Genomic DNA, 27,774 nt, shown 5'->3' on the forward strand with positions numbered 1-27,774 from the left:
TTAGTAGTTTTTTGCTAAGTCTTGAAATCTGGTAATGTAAATCTTCAAACTTTGTCATCAAGATTGGTCCGGCTGTGCTAGGTTCGTTGCATTTCCATATATATTTAGAATCAGTATGTCAACTTTTACACACAAAAAAATCTACTGAGATTTTGATTGGAACTGAAGCTGTACATCAATTTGAGATCATCATAGTCCTAGCAATATTGAATATTTCAGTACATGAAATGATAAATCTCTCATTTATTTAGTTCCTTTTAAATGTCTCAGCAAAATTTTATGGCTTTCAGGGTAGAGGTCTTGAAACTATTTCATTAAATTTGTTTCTAGGTATTTGATACTTTTGATATGATTGTAAAGAACATTATTTTTCTAGTTTTATTTTCTAATTGTTGCTAGTATGTAGAAATACAATTAATTTTTATATCAACCATATATCTGGTGATCTTGATAAAGTCATTAGATATGGTACTTATTAAATTTGTTTGGATTTAAAAAAAAAGAAGGCAGGCTCCCACATGCCACGGAGCAACTAAAAATTAGAAGAGGCCAGGCAGGAGTCAGCCATGAAGCTGGTCCTACTCCTAGTGAGCAGTTGATGGGCCTGCACCAGGGTGGAGGCCTTGGAGACTGCAGGGCAGACCAGAGAGTTGGGGAAGGAAGGCAAAAATATATACTGATTCCTAAGTCAGTGGTTCTAAACCCTGGTGCACACATTAAAATCATCTGGGGAGCTTTTAAAACTCCCCATGTTCAGGCTATACCCCAGACATATTAAACCAAAGTCTCCAGGGGTGGGTCCCAGACATCAGTATTTTTTAAAAGCTCCTCAGCTGATTCCTGTGTCACCAAAGTTGAGAATCAGTTGTCTAAATGGTGGGCATATGGGTATTTGTTGTATTTCTACTTTTCTGGATATTTGAAATTTTTCATTAAAAACAACTTTTTAAAGGGCAGTAAAAGCAACTGCAAAGCAAATGCTCCATGCCTTCCCTCCGCCACTAGGAGGAAACCCTACACTGCTCGGTGCACCCTTCTGGGCCCAGCATCCCTCTGCAGCCCCCTCCTTCCCAGCCTCCCAGCAGACGACTCATCCCAGTCACGTGACTTATCACTTAGGCTCTGCTGAGGCCTGACTGGGCCCCACACCTGCCCTCCCCTGGAAGTGCCCGTTGTTGCCTTTGTTCTCACTTTCCTGGCCACAGGCCTCTGAGATGCTCTCTCAGTCTCTCAGAGCATCAAACCTAACTCCCTTCTCTCATCTTCCAGGACGACACCCTCTAGCCCACATTCATCTCTCTCTCCTGCCTCCACACAGTTCCAGCAATGAGGGTTCTGACTCTCATTTCTTAATTCCTTGCAGCCTGTCAGAAGCAGATCATCTACCCATGTGCATCCACTCGCTGGCCCTGACCATGGCCTTGATACCCTATCACCTGGGCCCTCAGAAGGCAGCATGAGCTCCAATTCCTGCTCTGCTTCTTTTTAGCTGTGGGATCTTGGGCAAGGTGCATAACTCTTCTGTGCCTCAGTTTCCTCATCTGTAAAGTGAGGTTGATGGTAACAGTGGCTACTTCAAGGATTGTTTTAAGAATCTGACTAGTCAATTTAAACTTAAAATGTTTAAGTTAAAATCAACTTAAAACTGTGCCTGGCAGGGACTTCCCTGGTGGCACAGTGGTTAAGAATCCGCCTGCCAATGCAGAGGACACAGGTTCGAGCCCTGGTCTGGGAAGATCCCACATGCCGCGGAGCAACTAAGCCCGTGCGCCACAACTACTGAGCCTGCTCTCTAGAGCCTGTGAGCCACAACTACTGAGCCCGTGTGCCACAACTACTGGAGCCCATACACCTAGAGCCCGTGCTCTGCAACAAGAGAAGCCACAGCAATGAGAAGCCCGTGCACTGCAACGAAGACCCAACACAGACATAAATAAATAAAAATTAAAACAAAACAAAACAAAAACTGTGCCTGGCATAAGAGCAAGTCTTCATTAAATGTGAACTATTATTATAATCATTCAAGTAGAGAATGGATATGAAGGCCCCTTTGTTAAATAGCTAGGCATTATTTTAAAATTTGTTATTATTTAAAATTTTCTTATTATGAAAAGTTTCAAGCATACAGAAAAGTAGATAGGATAACACAAGTACATTAAATATATACCCACTATATAGATGCAAATTTTAAAAATATTTTGCTATATTTATTTCATAATATGTATATATTAATATATATTTATATATGTAGATATGTGTGTATATGTATATATTTTTTGGTTGATAAATCATTTAAAAATAAGTTACAGATATCATGATACTAAATCATCAGCATGCATCACCAAAAAACAAGGCCCTGAGGCTTCCCTGGTGGTGCGGTGGTTGTGAGTCCGCCTGCCGATGCAGGGGACATGGGTTCGTGCCCCGGTCCGGGAAGATCCCACATGCCGCGGAGCGGCTAGGCCCGTGAGCCATGGCCGCTGAGCCTGCGCATCCAGAGCCTGTGCTCCGCAACAGGAGAGGCCACAGCAGTGAGAGGCCCACGTACCGCAAGAAAAAACAAAAACAAAAAACAAGGCCATTCTCCTATATCCTCCTATACCATTATCACACCTGAGAAAGTTAGCAATAATTCCCTGATAGCTGATGCCCAGTTCACAGTTAGGATTTTCCCTATTGTCTTGCAAATGTCTTTTAGGGCTGTTTTTCTCAAACCAGACTCCTATCATGGACCAAGCATTGCATTTGGTTGTTATTTCTCTTAAATCTCTGAATCTACAATAAACTATTTGTGCTGTTGTTATTTATGTTTGGTTTACTATCTCATTCTTCCCTCTCCTCTAACAAAACCCATCAGAAGAGCAAGCATCTTTGGGGAAGGTACCCACCCTTTCTCTGGAACAATCTCTCCTCCAGGGAGGTAGCCTCTGCCCTGGCACTAGGCCTAGAATGCCTCAGCATATCTGAAGGGAAGAGGGGGCTGGAGGGAAGATACAGGCAAGGGCAAGTACCTGGCCTGGAGCTCCAGGGACCGCTGCTTTCCTGACACCAGGAAGGTCCGAGGCAGATTGAGGTTGGAGCTTTCCTTTAGCTGAATGGAGACAGAAAGGGGCTTGGTGAGGCCTACTGAGCTCTACAGGGCCCTCGCCCTCTGCACATATGCACACACTTGGGGTCAAAGTTAGAATGTCTTTGTTCCTCCCAGCACCAAGGCCCCACTCCAGGTCCCCATTTCCCACCTCCTAGTGCTCACCTCCATGCCATCTACATCGATGCGTGCCCGCACGCTAAACTTCTGGCCAAGGAGCCGCAGCCTGGGCACACAGTAAAGGAGGCGGTCGTTGAACTAGGAAGGAAAAGGTTTCAGATGTATGTGTGGAGGACCCACAAGGGGTGTGGCCCAGCTCCCTTCCGTTATTACTCCCGAAGCTTTACTGCTAGGGACTCAAGGCAATAGGTGGAGAAAACACAGTCCAGACTGGACACAAAGGTTGCAAGGAAAGAGCCTAGGCATGGGAGTCCCTTCCTAGTTGGGTGGCCTTGGGCAAGTCACTTCTCTCTAAGTCTTAGTTACATTATCTGTAAAGCAGAGAGAAAAAAATTCCCAGTAAAGGTAGTGAAAATACAATGAGTTAGTAGAGGAAAGAATGGAGAGCAGGAAGTATAGCCTTGAGTGAGTACCAGGTCACCCCTGGCGGGCAGGGGTGGGGGGCATGCACCCCTACCCATGGCACTTACTAGTATGAGGTATCGGTCTTGAGTGGTCCCATTCTTTGCTGACAGCTTAAGGATGTGGCCTTCTTTTATGAGCTCTTTAGTGGGGCTGACAATGTCTTCCTCACCCCCTAGCAGCTCATATACCTTCAGCAGCTTGTGCATTCGTTCCTGGCAGGAGACAGTGAATAAAAGGCAGGGTTTGGGGTGCTGGCCTCCCCTCAGATGTCCACAAGTCGCAAGCCCCCCACCCCAGAACGGAGATCGAGATAGGTGGCTTGGCCAAGGAAGGGCAGGGGTTAGAAGGACCACTCACCATTTTGCGGATGGCAGCATTAGAGTGCTCTGCTGCTGTGGCTATCAGCTCCAGAGACTCTGCGGGCAGAGTGGGAGGTCAGATGGGGGGGCTAGCAGAGAAAAGGCTCTTGGGAGCTTCTAAATACCTCCTCCTGGCCTGACCACACCCTTCCCATTCCAGAAAGTGCCAGCCTCAAAGATGTCCATAGCAACATCACTTAAAATCAGAAACTGACTCAATTAATGCCACAATAGCAGAATCACAGGACATGAAATAGCTGGCAGCCAATAAAACGCAAGCTTAAGATTATTATTACCATTAAAAAAACAACAATAATAGTTACACATGTAACTGGAAGGAAATATACCCATGTTTAACAAGTTGTCTCTGGATGATGGGACTATGGGTGATTTTTATTGTCTTCTTTTTCCATATTTTTGACAGAGAACACGTATTACTTTTATAATCAGAAAAAAGTCAGATGAAGCAAAGAGATGATCCTATTCTTTGTCTCAATAATTCTGATTATAGGAATCTATACTAAGAAAATACACGTTTTATGTACAAATACACTTTCATTGCAGTGGTGTTTACAACAGTGTCAAACCAGAAACAACCCAGTTAAATAAATGTGCATTCATATAATGCAATACTAAACAACCTTTGCAAATGATGCTTTGGTAGGGTTTTTCATAATCTGTGAAATGCTCAGGACATTTTAAGAAAAGGAAAGGATACAAACTTGTATATACCAAATGATCTCAATTTCACAAATATACGTGTATAAAAAACACCAGGAAGAAAATATGTCAAAATGTTCCTCACGCTTATTCTCTGGAGTCTCGTATCATAGGTGATTTTCTTCCCTGCCTCTTTCAGCTTTCCTGTATTTCCATATTTCCTATTGTGACCAGGTATCAGAAAAAAAACGAAATAAGTCCCTATGCATCTCCACACACTAACAAATCTTGCCCATGCTTGAGGCCCAGCTGCACTGCACCCCTCTCTTGTCTGCACGGTGCTGTATTTTCCCACTCAGAAAATATGCCTGTAATGGAGGAGCACAGGTGCTTCTGAAGAGGGTCCACATGGTTGGCAAACCAAGCGTTATTTTCCTAGGGGAAAATGACCAAGGAAAATGACCATGGAAAATGACCTCCATGACCAAGTCTTGGTGCTCAAGATCTGTGGCCCCTAACCCAGTTCAGGCCTTTCAGGTGCATCTCCAACCTCCCAGCCCTTTTCCATCCTAGCTGCCAGAGGGAGCATTCTCACATACAGCTTGCTGTCACTCCTCTGTTCAAATCTGTCAGTGGTTTCCCTTTGCCTTCAGGGTAAAGACCCAGTCCTTTAGCCTGGCATTCAAGGCCCTTGGTGATCTGGCTTCTGTTGGCCTCTCCAGCTTTCTCCACTTGCACCTCTCTAAACATGTCCTGTCTTGCTTCACCTGGCCAACTCAGTCTTCTGAATTCAGCTCACCTCCTCCTATAAGCCTGCCCTGAGTTCCCAGGCTGGATTAGGATACTGTCTGGATTTCCACCTTCCCCTTTGCTCCCCTCTGTCCCACCAGTCACACTACGTATCCATTGTGTATTTATATATCTGCATCCCTCAGCAGACTAGGAGCTCCCTAGGATGGGGCCAAGGTCTCACCATCCTCTCCTGGTCTCCTGAACAGATGCTTTGCATGCCATCATTCAATTGTCACAACAACCCTATGTGCCCTGTTTGTCCAATGAGGAAATTGAGACTCAGAGAGAAGAGGTGCCGGCCCTAGGCTATCTGCCTGGGAGGCAGCAGAGCTGACATCAGAGCTGCCCTTTCTCCCACACATTCTGCATCTCCCCTACCCCAGGGCAACGGGCATGCTGGGTTGTGGAGGTAGGCAGTGCCCCGGGAAGGGGACAGGAAGAAGACTGGCAAGCTGTGGGCATATAAGTTCAGGCCTGTGGAGGCCGCTGGGCTCAGACCGCTTTGCTATCAAAGCGTATTGTGTGAGGTACAGACTGGCATTTACAGGGGTCCAGTGTGTGTAGGCTCTGTCTGGGGATTCAGTGTGGGGATTTCAGTCCAGGATTTCACTTGGGGGTTCAGGCTAGGGAGTGCGCTTTGGGGAGCTTTGTGTAGGAGCTTGGTCTGGAAGCTCTGGTGGGCCTGGTCTGGGCTTGGCAGTCTGGGATCTTGGTTTGAGTTCAGTCTTGGGCTCAGGGTAGGCTGCTCAGGCCAGGAGTTCCAGCTGGCCTGGTTTAGGGAGTCTAGGGTCCAGGCTCCAGAGTTCAGTCTGGGAAGTAGAAAGTGGGGGAGTCAGTCTGGGGAACCAGGATTCAGTGGGGGCTCAGACCTGGAGGTATTTTCTGGGGCTCTACCTGGGGATTTGAGTCTTGAGGGGTAAAAAAAAGAGAGCGGTCAGCTTAAGATCTTGGGCTGGGGAGCTTAGTGAGCACATCTCAGGCTGGCTCTCATTCAGAGATTTTCATACTGAGCAGCTCAGAAAACTGGATTGGGAAGTTCTTTCTGGGGGGTTCATCTTTGGGCTCAATGTGGGGAGCTCAGCTGGCCAAGCTCAAGCTCTGAAGTTCATTCTAGGGACTCAGATAGGGCTGAGATTGGTATAAAACAGGAACCTAAGTTAGGTGAACTCAATCTGGGGGCTGATTTTAGGGGCATTCAGTATGGAGGGCATCAGTCAGGGCATTCAGTAATAAAAACAACTAACATTTATTGAGTCTTTACCATGTGCCAGGTACTGTGCTAATAGCTTCACCTGGATCATCTCATTTATCCTCAAAACAATTCTATGAGGTAGGTATCATCATCATCTGGAGAGTCATTCTTTTGGGGTCAAGCTAGAAGTCTCAGTCTGAGCGACAGTAAATGGCGGGGGGTAATCTAGGGTGCTCAGTTTGGCAATACCTGTCTATAAAATGGTGGCTAAGGAGATGAGACTGGGAAGCTCTTTTGGGGGAATCTCCCTCTGGGACCTCAGGCCGAGGGCTGTGACTGGGAACCCACTCTCAGCACCCTGGGTGGGGAGAGCATTTTGGAAACTCAGTCTGGGGACGTTAGTTTGGGGAAACCAGTGTGGGGGATCTATAACTGGGACCTCAAACTGGGTTCAGCCTGAGGGCTCAGGTTGGAGATGTCAGTCTATGGGGCTCATCCCAGGTAGTCAGTCTGGAAGGCTTTTTCTAGAGGTTTAGGTTTTATAGTTCATCCTGATACCTCAGTGGGGATTCTCATTTCGGGGAAAGGACTAAGGCACTTAGTCTGCAGAGGTCTGTTTGTAGAGTTCAGCTATCAAATTTTCTAGTGTTCTAGCTCTTTCTAGAAGTCCAGGCTTGGTAGCAAAGTGCCCCATCTGGTGGGGTGGAAGGGGCTCAGTTTAGGAAGTGGACACAGCAGTGGACACAACTGTCTGCTCCCGACCCTTGTGGCTTCCAGGACCCCACATTTTCTTGGTTTTCCTCCTACCTTTAGGGCTATTCCTTCTAAGTCTCCTTTGCTGATTCCACCTCCCTCAGCTTTGTCCTTGGCCCCCTTTTCTTCTCCATTTACACTCAATCCCTTGGTGACTATGGCCAGCCTCATGGCTTTGCACACTATCCCTGTGCTAGTGACATCCAAATCTCTCTCCCTGGGATTCTAGGCTCATCTAACTCCAAATCAAAGTCCTAAACTCATCTCAGGAACCATCACCACCAGCCAAAAATATGCATGCAAGTCATTCTTGACTCTTTCTCCCAAGCCCCACACCCATTCACCCTAGTTCTTTCAGTGCTACTTTCAAATATAATATATTCTGAATCCAACCATTTCTCACTACTTCCACTGCTACCATTCTCATCAAGCCAACCTTTCCCACTCAGATTACTGCAAAAGGCTTCTAACTGGTCTCTCGGCTCCCTTTCTGGCTCCTCAAGTGATCCTAATCAAAACCTTGCCATGGCTACCCACTGCACTCAGAATAAAATCCATCTCCTCATCTTGGCCTTCAAAGTCTTGCTCCTGTCTCCAGCCCTATTTCTTCCACCATTCTACCTTCACTGGTCATGCTCATGTCACACTGGTCCTCTTGTTGGTCCAGAGATATGCAAGCTGCCGCCCCCTGCCCCACCCCCACCCCCCTTAGGAACTCTGCACCTGCTGTTGCCTCTGCCTGGAACATGCTCCTCCCTACTCAGCACGTGGCTCCCTTCTTCTTATTCAGATTTGACTCAAATATCCTCTATTCTGAGAGGCCACCCAATCTAAAGTTGATCCCCATTCACTGTCACATTACCCTCTTATTCTCTGAATCACACATAGCACCTATCTAATGTTCTCCAGTGTATTTATGACTTTTGTCTACTATCTCCCCGAGTATAATACATAGTCCCTGAGATCAAGGACCTTGTCTGTCTTGTTCACCTCCATGTCCCATGTGCCTAGGACAATGCACAGAACACCGAGGTGCTCAGTAAATAGCTGTTATATTAATGAAGGAATGAATGGAAGTAACAGTCTGGGGAGAGAAAGTTGGGGAGACTCTGGGCAGCACTCTTTGGGGTGTGACCCTGAGGAGTGGGTCTCATACTGAAGAAATCAGAATGAAACACTTTTCTAGTGGTTCAGTGTGTGAGTACTTGTCTAAGGAGGTGGTATCTCAGCCTAGAGATCCAAATCTGGGAGGCAGAAAATATGGAGTCCAGTCTGAGGTGCTCAGTTCTGGAGAGGTGATTCTGTGGGGTTCTGATCAGACATGGGGGTTCTTTTGGGAGGGTCATTCTGGGTAGTGGCTGGTGGATACGGAGTGAAGCTCTAATGTGGAGGATGGAAAGTCGGGCCTGATGAGACAAGCCTCTTTCTGGGGAGCTCAGCTGTGGAGATTCAGTAAAGAGGACTTGGCCTGAGAGGGTCAGTCTGGGCTCTTAGCCTGGTGGCTCAGTCCCTGGGGGTTTAGACTCAGTTTCATTTTGCAATTGGGACAACTTCGTTTGAGGACAAGTCAAGGGGTCAGCCTTGGGGTCTCAACCTAGGAAACAGATGGCTCCCTTTAGGGGATCTTTCTGGGTATGCCCCTCAAACTCTGGAGTTCCAGTTGGGAACTTCAGACTGGGGGGGACTCCTGAATGTTCTGTCTGGGTGCTCAGGTAGAGATCTCAACCTGGAGGTTCCTCCTGGGGTCTCATTCTGGACCCTCAAGGTGGGCCTTTCAGTTTGGAGGTCCTATTCTGAGATCTCAATTAAGTCTTGGGGTGTGGGGGGGCAGGGCCCGTTGTGTGCACTCACTTTGGGCATCCTTGCTGTCCGGGGAGCCATGGGGCAGCTTTAACAGATAGTCCTTGAGAAGCAGCTCATAACGGGGGATGCGCTGCACAGGCTCCAGCATGTGGTGCTGCAAGGTCAGGTTGCCACAGGCTTCCTCCTTCTGTGACAGGCAGAAGCAGGAGGGTTCAGGTCTGGCCAAAGACCCTTGACTGGGTCCCTGCAGACCTGTCCACCCCAGTCGGCCCCATCCAGCTTCACTGCTTACCTGCACCTCATGGATGATCACTTTAAACTGGGTAGAGCGCTCTGTCCAGGTGTTGACCAGCTCCACGGCCCGGTCAAAGTTCTTCACATACTCGCCGTACATCTTGAGGAAGGGTGCCAGCTTCTGCAGGATGTCTCCAATGCGTGGGTAGCGGTCCCTAGGGGGAAATGGGGGCTGATGTGGTCCTGCTGATCCTTGTCCCCCACAATGCCCCCACCCTGTAGGCCGGTTTTATCTCAGTCCTGGAAATCTACCTCTCAGCCAGTCTGCTCCTTTGGAAATGCTGCTTATATTATACACAAAGTAGGCCAAAAGGCTCAGTTTGACCTGAGACCACGGCCTGGGCTGCCACCCACCCCAACTCTGCCCTGCCTTGAGCACAACGGATGACACGTCCTGGAATACCCGCTCTGACCTTACTGCAAGGGCCACTTCATACACTGCTTTTTGATTCTGTGCCCAGCCTTGTGCTGGGTGATTCTGGGGACACAAATGAGTCACACTTAGCTGAGCCCTGAGAGGGTCACTGTCAGGTAGGGGAGGGCAAAGTAACCAGGCCTGGTTGCACTCCTCAGGAGTCACAGTCTACTGGAGGACACAGAGGACCAAACCTGGTCCCAGCCTTCATTGGTCACAGTCTGCTGGGGGAGACATGAGAACCAGCCCTGGTTCAGCCCTCAGGGGTCATAGTAGCTGGGGAGATGTAGGAAGTGACTTCATGCCAGCAGTCTGTGGTCACACAGACACGCTTTATCCTGTGGGTGTGGGGAGCATGGAGATGATTTAATCAGGAAGTGACATGGTCTGATTGTTGTTCAGAAAGACCATTATGGCAGGTGGTATAGACGCTAAAGGATGAATTGGAAGAGGAGAGCTTGGAAGCCAGGAGACTGCCTATGAACCTTGCCCTTCTACCTCAGGACTCAGCTCAGATCTCACCTCCTCCCTGAATCCTTCTTTAACCCCCAGGCTAGTTTTGGTCCCTTTATCTGGATTCCCACAGCCTCCCATTCTCAGCTCTATCATAGCACTGATAAAAACAAACAAAAACAAACAAAACAACAAAAAAAAACAATAGCTCACATTCATTTAGCACTTATTACATACCAAGTACTGTTTTAAGCTCTCTACATGTATCAACTCATTTAATCCTTAAAATAACCCTACAAGGTAGGCTATTACTATTACCCTCATTTCACAGCTGAGGAAACTGAAGCAGAGTAATTTAAGAAACTCGCTTAACATCATAAAGCTAGCAAGAGGCAGAACTGGAATTTGACCCCAGCCAGTTTGGCTCCTAACCTCATACTCTTTAGAGCTTTGCTATTATTCTGTTGTAATTTTCTGAGTCCTGATCTGTCTTTCATTATAGATTGGGAGGGCCTAGAAAGCAGAGCTTAGGCCTGATTCTTTCTGTGAAAGGTGGTGAGGGGAGAGGGCAGGCAGGAACGAACTCTCGTGCACACATCTGGCCTGGGCTCGGCAGGCAAGTGGACAGGAAGGCGGGCAGCCTAGGTCTGGGGCCCCTCACCATTCCTCCATGCGCTTCTCTAGCTCAGGCAGCAGGAACTGCTGGTGGAAGCAATAGATGGAGCAGATGTTAGAGAAGATGCCATGGACGACGTCAGCCGGGAAGGAACTGCGGTTCCGAGCTTCTTCCAGCAGCCGGGCGCAGAACACCTATGGGGCAGGGCAGGAGAGATCAGCCCAGTGGGGCCTGGGGCTTAGCTGGGCAAGGGGCAACTGGCAGGTGAGGGCAGTGTCTTTGGGCAGCTCTGTGGAGTTTTGGGATCAGCACTGATCTTGAGACTGAGGAGTGAGGGAATGGAGTTTGGCTTATAATGTGGGGTTGGATTTCAGGTTGTCAAGGTTAGGATCTGAAGGTAGGCATTGGAACAATGAGAAGTCAGGATCAGGGTCAGGGTCAGAGAGAAGTTTGGAATTAGATCCATTCATTTAACAAATATTTTTGAGTGTCTACTGTGTGCCAGGCAGTGAACAAAGCAGACAAAAATTCCTACCCTTAGGGATTCTAGTGGGTTTGGGGGTCAGGAATAGGTCCAGGGTTAGAATGAGGTTCAGAGTGTGGTTCACAGCCAGGGGTTAATTCAGGATCTGGGTCAGAGTTGCAGTCAGGGCTGGTATACCTACCCAGGTTTAGGAATGAGGGTTGATACAAAGATCAAGCTTGGGGTCATGAATCAGAGTTGGCTTCAGGGATAGGATGGGGGTCAAGGTCAGAGGGGAGCCTTACCAAACTCTAGATTCTGGCCCCAATGGTAGGGTTGGGCTCAGGTCCTATCACTTCCTCCTTGGCACCCGCCTACCAGGTCCTGGTGCCCCGGCACCCCTGAGGGACCATTCACCTGATCCAGGAGGTGAAGCCTGGAAACATAGGCTTTCTCGGTTTGCAGGAGCTCATTGGCAATGTGGAACACCTTCTGCTGCACAGTCAACTGCAGAGAGAAGAGGCAACTGCTGGTCCATCATCCTGTACCCTAATCTTCACAAAACCCCCAGAATTCTCAGATAGTGCAAATGCTACTCTAAGCCTAATGCCACCCCGAGATAACCCTACCTCCCATCCCTGAACCCATAAGCCCCACAGGTTCACCCCTAACTCCCCCGTGTTTCGTAAAGGTCACCCCTCAATTCTGATGCCGTGCACTCCTCATTCGGTCACTCATTCACCCAGCCATCTGCTCCCTCTATTCACTCAGCATAGTGTAGTGGTTAAGGTGTGGGCTGGAAAGTCAGACTTTCTGGGTCCAAATCCTAGCTCTGACATTTACTAGCCTGCATAAGTTGTATAAATGCTCTGTATTTAAGTCTCTTCATCTACATATACAGATAATAATAGGACCTAAGTCCATTTGTAATTGAGAAAACAAAATCATTTAATATAAATAAAACATATTAGACTATGGATTAAGTAGACTATAAATGTTATTTATTCACCCACTCAGTTCACTGTCAGCAAAGGCTTACTGAGTACCTGGGGTGTGAGGAAAACCCAAAAGTATAAAAATGTATAAAACTCATTGCCTGTTGGGCCACTTGCCTGTTCACTGGACACATATTTCCTGAGTCCCAGACCTCGGCCCCCACATTTGAGCCGGGTCCTGGCGGAGCAGGTATTCTGGCTGCAACCTAATTAAGTGCAAGGATGCCTTTGGAAGCAGTGTTAGGCTGCTGGGGCACAGAAAGGGATTCCTGCTGCTGAGAGCCTTTGTCCACAGCCTCAGGTTCCTAGGGGGCTCTAAGCTCTTGTGGCCCTCCGGAGGCCAGCTGTCTGGAAGTCTCTCTGGATGTGAGACTTTCCATTTTACAAATAAGGAAACTGAGGCTGTGGTGGGGCAGCAGAGACTTGCCCAATGTCACATAGCTACTGAATCTGGGGATTTTCCAGTTGGAACAGGACTTTAAAGATCCCCAACGATGATGCCCATCTTCAAGATGGAAAAACTGAGGTCCAGCTAGTGGTTCTTGGATGAGGGTAGAACAATTTTCCTAGTGGGCATTTGGAACTATCCATGGTCATTTTTGTATTTACAGTGATGGGGGGACAGCGTACAGGTCTGCTACTGATATTTAGTACCAGGAGACCAGGGAAGCCAAACATTCCAAGTGGAAACAATGCCCTGTTTCAAGAAATACTGAGCTGGGGGAAGAATCAAGTGTAAAAGCCAGGCTCCTGATTTCTCCACACAGTCCTGCCTCTCGGTGAACGTGGGTCAGTACCTCCACAGACTCTTGTCTCTCCATCGGGGGCACTGGGATTTCTCTGTCCTTCTCATCCTCCTCCTCGTCATCCTCCTCCTCCAGGTCACTATCAACCTCCTGGGAGCTGGGTCGGTGGGGGTCGGCCAAAGCAACAGGGACACTGGCCAGGGCAGGGAGCCCAGGGCAGAGGCTGTGGCTGGGGGGCCCATCATCACTGATGAAGCAGGTCTCCTCGCTGTTGGATGGTGAGCTGATGCTGTCAATACCGCTGTCCCGATTGGGCACCTTCTCGCCGTCCCGGGGCCCAGGAGCCAGCAGGAACAGGCAGCGGGAGGCCTCGCCCTCGGGGAGCTGGGGCACTGGTGGCTGCAGGGGTGGCTGTGGCAACATGGCTGGCTCTGCGGGACCTGGGCTGGGGCCAGGGGCTGGCCTATCCGAGGCAACAATCACAGGCTCTCTGAGGTGGGTGGTGGACACACATGAAGGCAGGGTATGAGCTTGACTGAGAGGCCTGTCTTACAACTGTCCTTTCTATCCCAGGCCCACCCTACCCCCACAGGGTCCCCTGGGGACCAGACTCACCTTTCAAATTTCTCAATCAGTGAGGAAACTGCTGCAGAACTGAGGCTGGCCTCTGCCCTGGAGGCCAGGGCCTTGGCTACTCGGGGGTCTGCAGGCAGTGGGCGTGATGGCGGGGGTGGGATGGGCTCAGGTGGTGGGGGCATCCGGGGCATCTGCAGGTAGCTGGGCTTTGGGGGGACTAGAGAGATGGATGGGAAAAAGAGGGGAGATCCCAATGGGCTGAGTTTGGAGTTGGCTGTCATAGCCAGACCACAGGCCCCTCCACAAACCCCCAGTCTGTACCTTTGCCTGAGGTAGGCACAGAGCAGGCCTGAGGTGAGATGCCAGTATGCACATGTTAGCCCCAGGTCTCAGCCCTTTGCCCCTAGACCACAGTGCTTCCTGTCCTTCTAACAAGCCTTCTCCTCTCCCACTGGCCAACCTTTCCCCTCCTGTGTCCCCTCTCATGGGCCATTCTTCTGCCCCTCTCTGGACCCACTTACCCTGTGGCTTTGGGCCCGGTGCCCGCTTCAGTGGTGAAGGACGCTGGCTGGGGGTTTCAGTGGGGGGACCTGGGTCTGAGCGAAGTCGCTGGGGACCTTCTGGATGAGGCTCAAGGCTCTGGCCAGGGTCAAGGGACAAACTTTTAACCAGGATACGGTTTCCCTGGTGCAGCCCTGCAGAAAGGGAGAAACTGGGTGTGAAGCAACTGATTACCCCAACTGGGAAGCTGTATGTCTTCGCAGGTACCTGTGATATCGGGTTTTCCTGAGCCCCTTTCCTGGCCACACTGCCTTTCTGGGAAGCCTTTACCCCAGCCGTCGGACGGGGAGCCAGGCCCAGGGTTGTGGCTGGCTGTTTTCAGTAACAGACAAGAGCTCTTTGTGATTAGTACATTGATTTCTTGTATGTCAGCAGGCATTATTATTAGGGAGTTTAACCAGACTGGGGGTGAGCACGAGCAGCCTATGGTTTGTGTACATGCTTGCACTCTTGTTTATTTAGCCACAGTGAGATGCTGAGCCTAAACCATTCTTCACCTTTTTTCTTAAGGTCCTGAGGATATCTGGACTTCCTTTTCTATGGTTTTATATAGCTGAAAATGATGAAATTATATTTCATGAACAAAAGTTTTGCTTCTTAAAATGCCAGCTTCTCACTAATCTGTACTATCCTCTATTTCCACACGTACACACACAAACACACAGCCAGCACCCAGAGTTCAGGTCATAGGAACAGCTTTAAACAGGCAAAAAAATTCAGAAAAGGGAGGCCTTTTTGCACTGTCCCTCTTCTTTCACTGTGGGCTCCCTACCTACCTTTGTCTTTGGGCCTGGGGGAGATGATGGTCACACTGGGGAGAGAAGATTCAGTCTGGGAGGTGTGAGGAACACCCCCCTCCCCGCACCAAGGGATGGCATGTCCTAAGGGAAGGAGTGTGGCCTGGATGGGCAGGGAGCTGTGGTGGGTCTCAGATGATAGAGAAAAAGGGGAGGGGGAAGAGTAGAGTAGAGAGGGCAAGCCCTGCATGGCAGTCTGAGGAGCTGGGTGACTATCCTGTGGGCAGAAGGGAGCCATGAAAAGCTGTTGTAGGGAAGGATGCAGGCAAACAGGTGTGAGGACGAGAGGGTGAGTGGCAGCCAAGAGCCCCCAGAGCTCCCAACCACATATCGTGCCAGTTTTGCTGTGCCACAGCCACGTGGCCTCTCACAGCCACAGAGAGTCTGTTAACCTGTGTCATACAGTCTCATACATGACCAGTCACAAGTGGGCCCACCCAGTCACAGAGACACATGGGGTTATTTACACTGTTTCACTTAACTTTGGGGCCGCACAAGTTCAAACATCCAATGATGTGCAATCACGCTTCTGAAAACCTGGTCACACATAGTCACAAAGACCCACAGTCACAACTTCACATATTATCACACAGCCTCATGGTATCACATGCACCAGCAAACGTGGCCATGCACAGTCACAAAGATGCAAGTCACACAGTGGCAAATCTACAATTTCACACACAGCCTCATACAACAATCACCCAACCACTTACCATCATATACCCACTTACATACTCTTCAAATATGGTTCCACCGAGTCACAAAGATATACAGTGCCATTTATCCTGTACCTCACAATTGCAGGGCCACAGGGTGTCATAAACACCAGGAAATGGTGTTGCAGGTTCACACACCTGCAAACGGTTCACACATTGACAAGACTATAGCCACACAGGGTCATTATACCATGTCAGACACAACCTTGCACAGTGGCAAAACAGCACAAAGTCACATGCCAGCATGTACCCAGAAACACAGACACACAATCACAGACACATGGCATAATTTACTATGTCATACTCATGAAACAAACATGTCCATGGAGTCCCTGGGTCTTAGGGGCTCAGGTATACACACCCACATGACACTTGCCTCGTGGTCTAAATAGTCATGGTTTCACATGCGGCCTCTGTTGCAAAAACATACAGCTACAACACAAAGATACCCTACCGGGTCACAGGCAGAAAGAGCAGCAGGGAATTTTAGCTCTCCCAGTCCTGGAGGGAAGGGAGTAGCCCAACCCACAGGGTTCCAGCAGCTTCCCAGGGTCTCTGACTCCATCCAGGCTACAATCCAGTCGCAAAGGCCCCAGGGGCCTCAGGGCATGGTCCCCTCCCAGCCCTGAAGGAACAAGGTGCCCCAGGCCACAGGCTGAGGCCCCCACCCCCACTCTGTACCTGGCTTTGGGTGCAGTTTCCTTACTTCCTTTCCAACCTGAGCAGGCAGGGCCCTGGCTGGGAGGGAGAAGGTGCTCCTCTCAGCTCAGCTGGGCTGCTTACCCTGCCCTGCTCAGCACATCCTGGCCTGGTCCTGCCCTGTCCTCCCCCTGGGCTTGGGGTTGAGGGGGATGAATCACCTGGAGGGCGGCACATGCAGAGACATAGTTCGAGAGACAATACGGCTAGAGAAAGTGAGAGACACAGAGAGCAGCTGAAAGGACCAGAGATCCAGAGAGCAAAGCCAGGCACCCCACCGTGCAGAGACCCCTCTCAGGGTTACACACATAGGTGCCAGGGTCCCAGGTGCCCCTTGTCTGCCTCCTTGGGCCTGGAGGCGCCCACCTGGCCCTGTCTCCACACCTCAAAGCAGGCAGGCCTCCCTGGGCAAGCCCTCCCACCCAGTCGGTACAGGGCAGTGGGGCCCCTAGTTGGGGCCTCTCCCTCTCTCCACTGCTTGTCCCAGGGATAGGGTGACCATGCCACCCTCTGTGGCCTTGCTCTGGCCCACTCTCTGCTCCCTCCTCACCCACCTCACCTGGGAGCGCACAGATGGGCCTGCCCCTCCTTTCTCTCTGCCTCCTTGCAGGCAGCCATGCAGAATGGGATTCAAATATTCGGGGACACCCTGGATTCCCAGGTGAGAGGGGCAGGGACTGTCAGCCCAGTTTCTAATGAAGAGATGAAGGCAGCGAGAGGGGCAGTGACTTGCCCGAGGTCACACAGCAAGTCAGTGAAAGACTTGTAGCAGACTGATCTGAGACTGGACTTCTTAACCCTGCTCTCCAAGAGGAAGCTCGGAAAGAGGGGAATCTAGAGGGGCAGAGGTGCGCGTCAGTGCTTCCGAAAGTCATGAGCTAGTGCGACTAGTAAGAGCAACACCCCCAAGCCTGCCCACAGATTATGACAACAGGGCTTCAGTTCAGGAGCCTAGGCCTGGCCAAGAACCAGGCAGGGCTCCACTGAGGGAAGAAGATTCAAGATCCATCTCTCTCCTATTGCAGGGCTCCCCCTCCCTGTCCCTCTGCCTACATTTCCCTGTTTCCTCCTATGTTTCCCCTTAGTGGCCCCCTTGGCCCCAGGTCTTGCTCCCTTCGGGTGGCTAGATGGACCTCCAGCTCAGGTCATGCCACTTATCTGCGCAAGAACCTTCCATGACTCCCCATTGCCCATGGGGAAAATAGAAGCTTCCCAGCTGGTTCTCTATGGCCCCTCAAGACCCTGCTGAACTCCCTGGCTTCCTTCAGCTTAGTTTAGTCGCCCCAATACTTCTGAGCTCTGCTCTGAGCCTGGTAGATTCTGTGCTGGGGGAGTTGAAAATCCTATCTCTGCCCTCAGGGAGCTCTGAAGGGGGGTCCTTCCCCTCCCCTAGATATCACAGCCCTTCCCACTTCCCCATCCCATCCCCACACCCCTTAAGTCCTGCATTGATTTTCTCCAGTCCATTTTTTTACATTTAATTTAATTTTTTTGGCCAAGCTGCTCTGCATGTAGGATCTTAGTTCCCCAACCAGGGATGGAACTTGCACCCCTGGCAGTGGAAGTGTGGAGTCTTAACCACTGGACCACCAGGGAAGTCCTCCAGTCCATTTTTTATGGTTGATAATCCACAACATTCTCTCTTACACATGCACGTGCATCGACACTCACACCCACACACCTGACAAGGTCTTCCACCAGCACTGCCCCCTTGACCACTGGCATTAGAACAGAGGCCACAAAGGGCATCTCCCTCCCCGCCACGAAAGTCACACCACCAAATGCTTCCAATGCAGGGGGCACGGGTTCGATCCCTGGTCTGGGGTGGGGGTGGAGAAAACCGTAAAGACCTGGTGAGAACCACAAAGCTGCTCACACGTCCACATGCAACACGCTTGGCACAGGGTGTGCACACACAGCCATACTCAGGCGTCTCTTGTCACTGATGGGAAACACGCCCTGGGCACCCCAGGATGCCTGGGTGTGGCCCTGGCTCTGCTGTGGGCGTGGGGTGCGCCCTCTGACAGGCCCCTCAGCAGGCCGAAGGGCAATCTTGATCCTGACCCTGAGGGAGCTCCCAATCTCAAAGACAAGAAACTCTCATTCAGGAAAAGCTAAGTGCGGCTCAGGAAGTGCAAGGGGGTCAGCCTTTCGGGACTGGGAAGCTCAGGGGAGGGAGAGGCCAGGGACAGGATGGCCAGATAAAATACAGGATGCTCAGTTATGTTTGACTTTCAGATAAGCAATGAATAATTTCTTAGTATAAGCATGCCTCATGCATACTAAAAATGTATTATGCTATACTAAAAATTTTTTGTTGTACATCTGAAATTCAAATCTAACTGTACTTTTTTGGGGGTGAACTCCAGAAGCCCTAGTCAAGAAGGGATTCTAGTGAATGAGGTGGAGCCAGGCCTCCGAGGTGGCACCAGGCAAGCTGTGGGCTCTACCCAATTTCCCTGCAATGGGCACCTGAATGCTTATGACAGTGACATTATTTCAGGGATCACCTTGAATCTGGTCTTATTTATTAAAAAAACAAAGTCAATAATTAAAAACCTGCGGTACTTGACCATTCCAAAGAAGGGTGGCATGATCACATTCACTGACCAGACTGCATGGGTTAAGGTGTTGTGAAGCCTTCACTAGGAACATCTGGCTCACGAGTAACACAGACCTCAGTTAAATCCCAACACCCTCACTTACTAGCTGTGTGACCCTGGGCAAGCCTCTCCATCTATCTGAGACTCAGTTTCCTTGTGTGGAAAATAGGATAATAATCACAGCTCCCTGGTTTTGAGGAGTCCATGAGACAAAGAAGGGAAAGAGCATAGTGCTCCCCCACCCACAGAGCAATGTGGCTTGAACTTGAAAGCCAACAGAACCGCACATCCACAAAGACACAGAACTATGCACACAGATACATAAACCCACAGACCACAGGCTGCAACCCAACACAAAGCTATCAACACACTGAGAAACGTGTGCAAACCCAGCCAGAGATGGACACAGAATCCAGCCCCACTCTCCTTGGCAGCTTCTCAGATCAGGGTGGGATTCCTACTAGAGGCGGAATGGCAGAGAAAAGACAATGGTACCCCATCCCCCATTCAAATTCAGTTCAAATATAGAAACCAAACAAAACCACAAAATAAGTGTCAAGAAGTATAACAGAGTTTGGAATTTTCCCATGACAACTTACTGTTAGTGAAATAGCAAACTCATTCCAAAAATTGTTTCTGGTAGCTTCATGCCCCTGCCTGGCAGGTGCCCTTGAGCATGTGCTTCTGGGCTTACTGGCAGAGTAGGTCTACCATCTAGCTGAGTTTGAGGACAATGACTTTACCACTGGAACTGGACCCTTACCTCTTTCTGAGAATTTCAGCTCCCAGCTCTCCCCATCCCTGGCCAGCAGCACCCCCTCTCCCTTCTCCCAGCTTTAGCCTTGGCTTGATCTCAAGACAGCTAATAGGACCCCAGACTGGACCTCAGCCATTAACACCCTGGTGACATGGGGAATCGCTTCACAACTCTGGACCCCGATTTCCCCCATCTGCAAAATGGGGAGAATATGTGTGTGCTTCTCATTGTGAGGAACTGGTGAGATGCTATTGTGGGCAGAAGCCAGCCCTAGCACTCAGGCCTCCTGAACCCTAGTGCATGGTTCTCCCAGCAGCCCTCAGCCTCCAGGCTCAGAGGTAGGCCCCTGGGACAGTTGAATTCCTGGGGGTGGGGTGGGGTGGGGAAAGGGAGCAGAGGGAGTGGAGAAGAAAGAACAGCAAATAAGAAGGTGTCCTTTGGGCAGCCAGCTCCGTTGGGGGGCTGGGGGGGAAGGGGAGTCCCTTAGCTTGAGAAAAAAGCAGAGGATAAAGGTGGAGTAGCTGCCCCACCTCTTCCCACCTGCCCCTTGAATGTGAGGTCCAGCCCAGCTGCCCTGCTCCACCTTTGCAGCCAAACTTGCTTGGCCTGGCAGATGTTCTTTCTGAAAATTTAAACACAAAGCTCTGTCAAGAATGAGAAATGCAGGGGGAACTGTCTATAGGAACCCTGTGGCTAGCCCGAAGATCCCTTCCTTGAAGTGGACTGGTCTTGTGAACATAAGGACTCTGCAGAAAAATGGAGGCACCTTTTGCAGAGTGAAGGCATTTTTGGAAAGTGGGAGCCATTCTGGCAAGTAAGGAGCTTCCTAGAATGTTCCCTCTTGAAAACTGGAGAAACTTTCTGTAAAATGAAGGTCTTTTGGATAAAAAGAAGGCTCCTTCTGCAAAGGGAAAAAGTTTCTGCAATATGGAGGCGCTTTCTTCAAAGTGGAGGGACATTCTGTAAAGTGAGGAGAGTTCTATAAAGACCCTTTTGTAAAATGGATGTCTGTAAATGAAGGACCCTTTGACAAAATACAAGACTGTTCTGTAAAACGGAGGAACTCTTTTGTAAAATGAGGCTCCTCTGTAAAGTGAAGAACATTTTTGTGAAGTGTGGACCCTTGTGTAAAGTGAGGACCTTTTTGTAAAATGGGACAGTATAATGCAATAGGGGATGGTGAAGACGGGGGTAAACTGGAGAGCACATGCCTCACTTAAAGTAGGGATGGCAGCTTCTCCCCTCTATCTAATTGTCACCTTGCAGTAATGGGGGCCCTGCATTTTCAGGTCTTCCAATATTTCAAGAGAATCAGAAATCCAGGCTTTTATGTGAAATCCCCTAATTTTAAAAACAGTGAGTAGGCCACATGAAACTTTTGAGTCAAATTAAACTTGTGGGCCACCAGTTTGCAACTTGCAATACCTGAGTTAGATGGTCCTTAAGGTCCCTTCCACCTCTGCCATTTACCTCCTGCTCTATCTGATGTGCTCTGGCCCTAGGGCAGCAGCTTTGGAGTCCCTCCTCTACCCCCTGGAAGGGCCCAGTCTCTTCTGGGCCTGAGCACTCTCAGGGAGCTGGCTCATGCAATACTTGTCAGCAGTTCCGTGAACTGGAATCTGCCTTTCGTTCTGTCTGGTCTTCTGCCTTGTGCAGGATGCCTGGTGAAAAAAGCAGGAGACTGCAAGAACTTTTAGAACTCTCTGGAACTCAAGATGTTCAGTTTTTTGTGGAGGATATAAGGTATGAGGATTCAACTGTTTGTTGAGCTCCTACTCTGCACCAGGCATTTTGTTGATGCTTTCCTGCAGGGCATCCTCCTAACAACCCTGTATGCTATTACCTCCATTTTACAGATGAGGAAACTGAGGCACAGAGAAACAAAATAACTTGCCTGAGGATATACAGCTAGAAGTGGTTGAACTGAGACTGGATCCCAAGTGTGTCTGTGTCCAGAGTCACAGAGCACACCCTCAGTCAATGTTTGCTGAATTGCGAAAGAAATCACATTGGGGGCGGTGGGGGGGAGGTCAGAGAATTTTCTAAAGGAAATGGTTTTTGAGTTTGGCCATCCAGGTTGTTCTTTCAGGTGTAGATAGACTGGGCACAGTCCTGCAGGCAAGGGAAGAAAAGTGAGCAACGGTGTGGATACTAGGGGTGGGGAGGTGAAGAGTGTGTTTGAAGGGCACAGTGACCAGAGTCTTGGATTTGTTAAGAACAGGAGGAAGGGGCAGAAAAAGCCAAAAGACAGGCAGGCACCCTCCTTCTCCACCAACCACTACCACCAAGATACAGACCCATAGGGGCCATGCAGAGGCAGGCACTGGCACAGAAACACACACACACACACACACACACACAGTCTACATACAGAGACCCACACGCGGAAACATCTGTAAATGCCCCAGGGGCTTAGAGCCAAGGTGTCATAACACAGGAACACATAACATATACAGACCCAAAGACACACATGGACACACATGGATATATAATGACACACACTCAAACATACACATGGATATACAGAAACAAGAACATTAAGATATACACACACACACACACACACACACCCCACAGCCACATGGGAGCACAGACAGCCCATCTCTCTTCCAGTTGCTTGATTGCTGTTAAGGGCCTGGCCACCTCCTCCCAGCATCTCTGGACCTGAGGCCAGAGAAGGCTGGGGGTGGTAGCTCCACCCCCAGGGAGGGGCTGGGGACTTCAGAGGACAGGAAGGGAAGGGAGTGGAGCTGCAGCTGGGAGCACTGGGGGCAGTAATTACCCAGTGCTGGGGCTGCCACGCTGGCTGTGATTTCCCTCCTCCTGAGGACAAAGCCGCTAGGGGATGGCCCCTCTGACCCCTGCTGTGTGTGACCCCAGAGCCCCCAACACCCACCCCTCCCCCCTCCCCCTGCCCCCACACCGAGGCCTGGTCAAAACTGAGAGTTGGCAACACAGAACGATCATGACGGAAAAGGACCGAGAGAGACTGGGACAAAAACAAGGAGGAAGAAGACAGGAAAACTACAGAGACCCAGAAAATCAGACAGCTAGAGAGGGAGACAGGAAAAAATGGGCGGGGGCGAGTCAGAAGGGAGACAGACAGTGAGGGATGCAGGCCCAAAGAGGCAAGGGGACAAAAAGAGCAGACCAGGGCCACTTGTTGAACATGGCTACAATGTGCCATGCCGAGTGCTCTGCTCTACCTGTGGCATTTAATCCTAACAACCCTAGGAGGTGGGGATGCTAACCCCATTTTGTAGATGAGAAAACCGACGCTCAGAGGGGTGAGGTGATTCGCTCAGGATCACATGAAACTAGAAAGTGGCAGAGCTGGGTCTGGGGGGCTCTCACCACTGCCTGCCCCTGACAGGGACATGGGGCCCAAACAGAGATCCCTGAAGGAATTCTCCGGAGACAGAAGCTGTCAGGGAGATCTGGAGACTTGGAGCCCCTAAGAGATGCAGAATGAAAGAGCCCAGCACCTTCCCTGCCCCTCCCCTACGCCCCGGGTGGGGGAGGGGCCGCAGCTACACCTGGAACGCATTAGGCTGGGAGGCCCCGCCTGGGGAGCAGGGAAGAAGCTGGAGAGGGGGGCAGAGAAGGTGAAGGTGAAGTTGAAGGCAGCGGCGTGGGCGGCGGCGAGGGCCTAGCAGGCCCAGGCAGAAGGGCTTCTATGCCAGCTTCAGCTCCTTGGGGCCAGCGCTGCCAGTCCTGCCTTTCCCGCTTTCTACAGGCGCCTTCCCTCCCTGACTTAACCCCTTCTCTGCACGGGCCACGGGGAGGTGCTGCGGAGCGCTGAAAGCCTCCAGCAACGGGAAAAGCCTTCAGTTCCCTCTCTGGGCCTCAGCCACACACCTGTGCCCCTCACCCTCCTGTCCTTAGTCTGGGGCCCAGATGGACACAATTGACGCCTACTGGGCACTGCCCCTTTTTCAGGCTCCTCAGACTCAGTGCATCTTAAAACCCAGCTCTATCCCAGCCCCTAGTGGCTCTTCCTCCTGTTTCCCCACCCCAGGAATGGCACCTCCAGCCACCCAGTTCCCTAAGCCAGAGGCTGGGCTTTCTCCACGACTCCCCCTGCTCCCTTAACTCACACGTCCAGCCAGACCCCAAGTCCTACAGACTCAACTTCTTAGGAGGGCAGGAATCCATAGACTATTTTTCCCACTCCAGCCTCCTAACGGGTCTTCCTCCCATCCTCAGGGCCCTCTACAAGGTATTCTCCACACCACAACCAGGTTATGAAAACACAATCCCCTTCAATTTCTGTAGCCCGGTGAAGGGCTCCCCTTGCCTCGGGCGTAAACTCCAAACTCCTGAGCGTAGGGACAAGTAAGGCCCAGCCTGAAAACACTTCCCCACCCCCACCCTCCAACCACAAAGGCCTCTTGTCTGTTCCTCGAAAGTGCTCTCCTCTGCCTGGGGCTTTGGCACATGTCATTCTCGTGGGCCTGAACAGCTTTTCTGCTTCTCCTTACCTCTGGACTATTTATCCATGGGATCTCAGCTCAAGTGTCCTCTTTTCCCTGCCTGCCCCCTCCTCATCTGTTCCTTCAGCATCTGTGCTTGGAATTACCTGTCATGTATGTCTTCCCTGCTAGAAAGGAGCTCCACGAGGACAGGGACTGAGCCTGCCTTTTGTTGCCCACCCAGCAATTCACACAGGGCCAAGCACAAAGTAGGTACTCAATAAACATTTGTTAAATGAAGAAATGTCCTCCTTCTTCCCCTCTTGCACTCTCCCTTATCTGCTCACCAAGTACTTAAGGATGCCCTACTATATGCCAGACAAATGCGATGAACAGGTCCTTGATGTTACAAATGGGGAAACGAAGGCCTTGAGGTGGGAAGGGAAGCCTGAGGGCACAGTGAACCAAGGGCAGAGTCAGGAGTGCAGAGGTGCCTTCTGCTATTGCCCTCATCCTTGTCTCCAGCCCTCTGTGTTTTGAGGTACCTTTTGGAGGTGTGATGCCTTCCAGGTCCAAGGAACTGGGTACTGGAGCCTGGAGAGGCTGGACTCACTGCTCCAAGGATGTCTGCTCTCTCCAGATGAGGGCACTTAACATTTCTGGGCTGGGCAACGGCAGAGTGCACTTCCTGTCCTCATTCCAGACAGGTCCGAGCCCCACCCAGACAGCGTCTGGCCAGCTCCACATCTGCCTAAGGCATTTAGCTAACTGGTCCCCAGAATACCATGGTTGGCATCTGTCTGGAGCACTGGTAGCTGCCGCTCACCCTTGAAGGAGCAAGTAGCCCCAGCCAGGCTGTCCCCTAGGGGCAGAGGCACGTGAAAGGGCCGAGGAATGGGGGTGCCAACCATCTGCAGCTGGAAACTTCAATTCTTTTAGTCCTGTCTGGAGAAGTCCTTTTTGCAGCTACCCAGTCTTTACACTTTGTTGTGTTTGTTTGGGAGGCCCCAGCTGACTAGAAACCAAATCAGGGTCTTTTCCCAGACACTCCCCTGGAATCTCAAACTGCTGCTCTCCAAAAATCACCAGCAGAGCCCACCACTCCCTCCTGTCAAGAGTCCCCTCTTCTCCTTTCCATGAGCAACCTCCCTCTATGGTCTCTCAGGATGCCCTCAACAGGGAAAACATGGAAGGAGCCACAGGAATTTACTTCACCAATGTTTGATTTGCTTTTCAGTACTCCCTCCATTCTTTGCAGCAGCCACTACCCTGGGTATATGTGAAATGGGTCTCAGCTTTATGCAAATATACTTTAAAAACTGCTCCTCCCCCCACCCCACCCCCAAATGACATTTCTAAGGCAAAGTTTGGGTGACTCTGCTGACCTCACTATCTGACCTCACTATCCATGTCTTCAAGGATGGGACTGGGGCTTCCCTGGTGGTGCAGTGGTTAAGAATCCACCTGCCAATGCAGGGGACACGGGTTCGAGCCCTGGTCCAGGAAGATCCCACAGGCCGCAGAGCAACTGAGCCTGTGAGCCACAACTACTGAGGCTGCACTCTACAGTCCGTGAGCCACAACTCCTGAAGCCCACACTCCCTAGAGCCCGTGCTCTGCAGCAAGAGAAGCCCGCGCACCACAACGAAGAGTTGCCCCTGCTCGCCACCCGGATGCCCCCACAGGCCTCTCAAATGCAACAGGTTTCAAACATACATCAGTATCTCCCCCCAAACCTGCTCCTTCTCTTGCAAGTAGGTGGCCCCACCAGCATCCACCAGGTCACCATAGTTGGTTTCAGAAAACAACCCAGACTCATCCTGGACTTTTCCTTCTTCCTTGGCCTCTACGTCCAAGACACCACCAAGATCTGTCCATGTTAGCACCAAAATATCTCTCAGATCTTACCTTCCTCACCTGCCATCACTCTAACCCAAGCTACCTCTTGCTGGGATGACTGTGACCCCTACCTGCCGGTCTCTGACTCCACTCTTGTGCCCCTACCATCCACTCTCCACATACAGCCGTGGGGATTTCTCAAACACCCATATCTGAGCACATCATTCCCCTTCAAAGGTTCCCCTTTGCCCTCAGGATAAAGTCCCTTCACCAGCCTTATCTCTCTACTTCTCCCAATACCAGCCCCTGTCTGAGGATGCCTCATGTCTCAGTGCCTTTGCTCCCACTGAACTTCCTACCTGAACTGCTATGTTCCTCCTAGCTCTGCAAACCTTGCTGGCAGCCCTCTAGAGCCCTTCCTTTGGGCCACGCCCTGTGCTGGGTGCTGCTGATGCCAGCGTTTCCTCTGCCTAGAGTCCCAGAACTGTAACTGCCTTCCAGCTTAAATTGCCAAATGGCAGCCATACATAGGAGCTAAGCATAAAGGGTAAACTGAGGCTGCCAGTGTTTGTGCGTATGTGGGTGAGAGGTTGACTCACTCCCTTTAGCTTAGATCCCATGCCTCCCTTCAGGGTTGGGAGTTATGGTGGGAGGCCCACACAAGGCCCTGGGGAGAGGGCCTCAGAGTGGAGGCTGATGTGGTATCCTAATGATGCTGACTCACTGTAGGACCGCAGCTAAACTGCCTCTCAGAGTCTCCACTGTCCCAGCTCAAGGATGGTTCCCACTCTAGGCTATACATCAGAATCACCTGAGGAGCTTTCAAAATAGATTCCCGGGTTGCAACCCTAAGATCCTGGAGCTTTGAGGTAGAGTCTGGGAATCACATTTATTTTTTCAAAGTCAACAAGGGGGTTTCTGATGTTCATCCAGTATAGGAAACCCAGGACCAGACGGTGACTAGGGGCCTTTCCAGCTCCAATTCTTACTCTAAGAGTGTCAGATGATGGCCCAGGCTCCAAATCAGAAGGAGTCAGCCCCTCTTGCTGCCCCCCTCAACAGGCTGAGTCCTTCCACTACCCACGAAAAGGCTTTAACACCAGGTGCAACTCCTTTGACTGAGCTAGGGTCAAGTCCCAAGCTATCCCCCAATCAGCATCTGGAAAGATATTCCCAAAGCTGAGGAAGAAAGCAGGGCTCCCCCCAAATCTCTATGAGCAAACCTACACTTGGGAACTCCTTTCTGACTCTCTCAAAGCCCTCTCTGGTATCTCAGAGTTTAGTTATCTCAGTAACCCAATAAGGCCTTAGGTTTTATCAAACCGGGAAATGGGCATAAAAACAATCAACCAACCCCCCACTAGGAATCAGGGTAACTAAAAGAGAAAGCACTTTGAAGCAATTCAAAGCTTTTACATGGATAAGATATATTATTTTAAAAACCATCCCCCCCCACCAGGATGGGCCACTGCCCCTAAGGATGGTGATTCTATAAAGGCCTCAGCAGTCTGAGGGAGGAAGCGGGGAGGCACACGGAAATCTTAACATGTGGACTGAAATGTTTCAATCCTTTAATTGACGCCCTCTCTCTCTCTCTCTC

The 27,774-nt window shown here is 50.4% G+C and overlaps 1 protein-coding gene across 2 annotated transcripts in view; it reads right to left on the minus strand.

Annotated features, from left to right (window-relative positions):
* Nucleotides 1–27,774, minus strand: part of FGD1 (FYVE, RhoGEF and PH domain containing 1) — a 36,359-nt gene that overhangs the window by 4,735 nt on the left and 3,850 nt on the right. Inside the window, exons 2-12 of one of the 2 annotated variants that reach the window (XM_029240133.1) lie at nt 14,312–14,485; nt 13,830–14,007; nt 13,266–13,704; nt 11,891–11,980; nt 11,056–11,204; nt 9,525–9,681; nt 9,281–9,419; nt 4,031–4,089; nt 3,739–3,885; nt 3,254–3,346; nt 3,012–3,091 (exon numbers count right to left, since the gene is read on the minus strand). In XM_029240133.1, the coding sequence (XP_029095966.1) occupies nt 3,012–3,091; nt 3,254–3,346; nt 3,739–3,885; nt 4,031–4,089; nt 9,281–9,419; nt 9,525–9,681; nt 11,056–11,204; nt 11,891–11,980; nt 13,266–13,704; nt 13,830–14,007; nt 14,312–14,485 (1,705 nt within the window). Of the gene's footprint in view, nt 1–3,011; nt 3,092–3,253; nt 3,347–3,738; nt 3,886–4,030; nt 4,090–9,280; nt 9,682–11,055; nt 11,205–11,890; nt 11,981–13,265; nt 13,705–13,829; nt 14,008–14,311; nt 14,486–27,774 lie in introns of both variants that reach the window. The other variant, XM_029240132.1, reaches the window with a different exon arrangement.

The sequence above is a fragment of the Monodon monoceros genome, unplaced genomic scaffold (assembly GCF_005190385.1).
Source record: "Monodon monoceros isolate NGI ecotype Baffin Bay Population unplaced genomic scaffold, NGI_Narwhal_1 Super_Scaffold_22, whole genome shotgun sequence".
NCBI lineage: Eukaryota > Metazoa > Chordata > Mammalia > Artiodactyla > Monodontidae > Monodon > Monodon monoceros.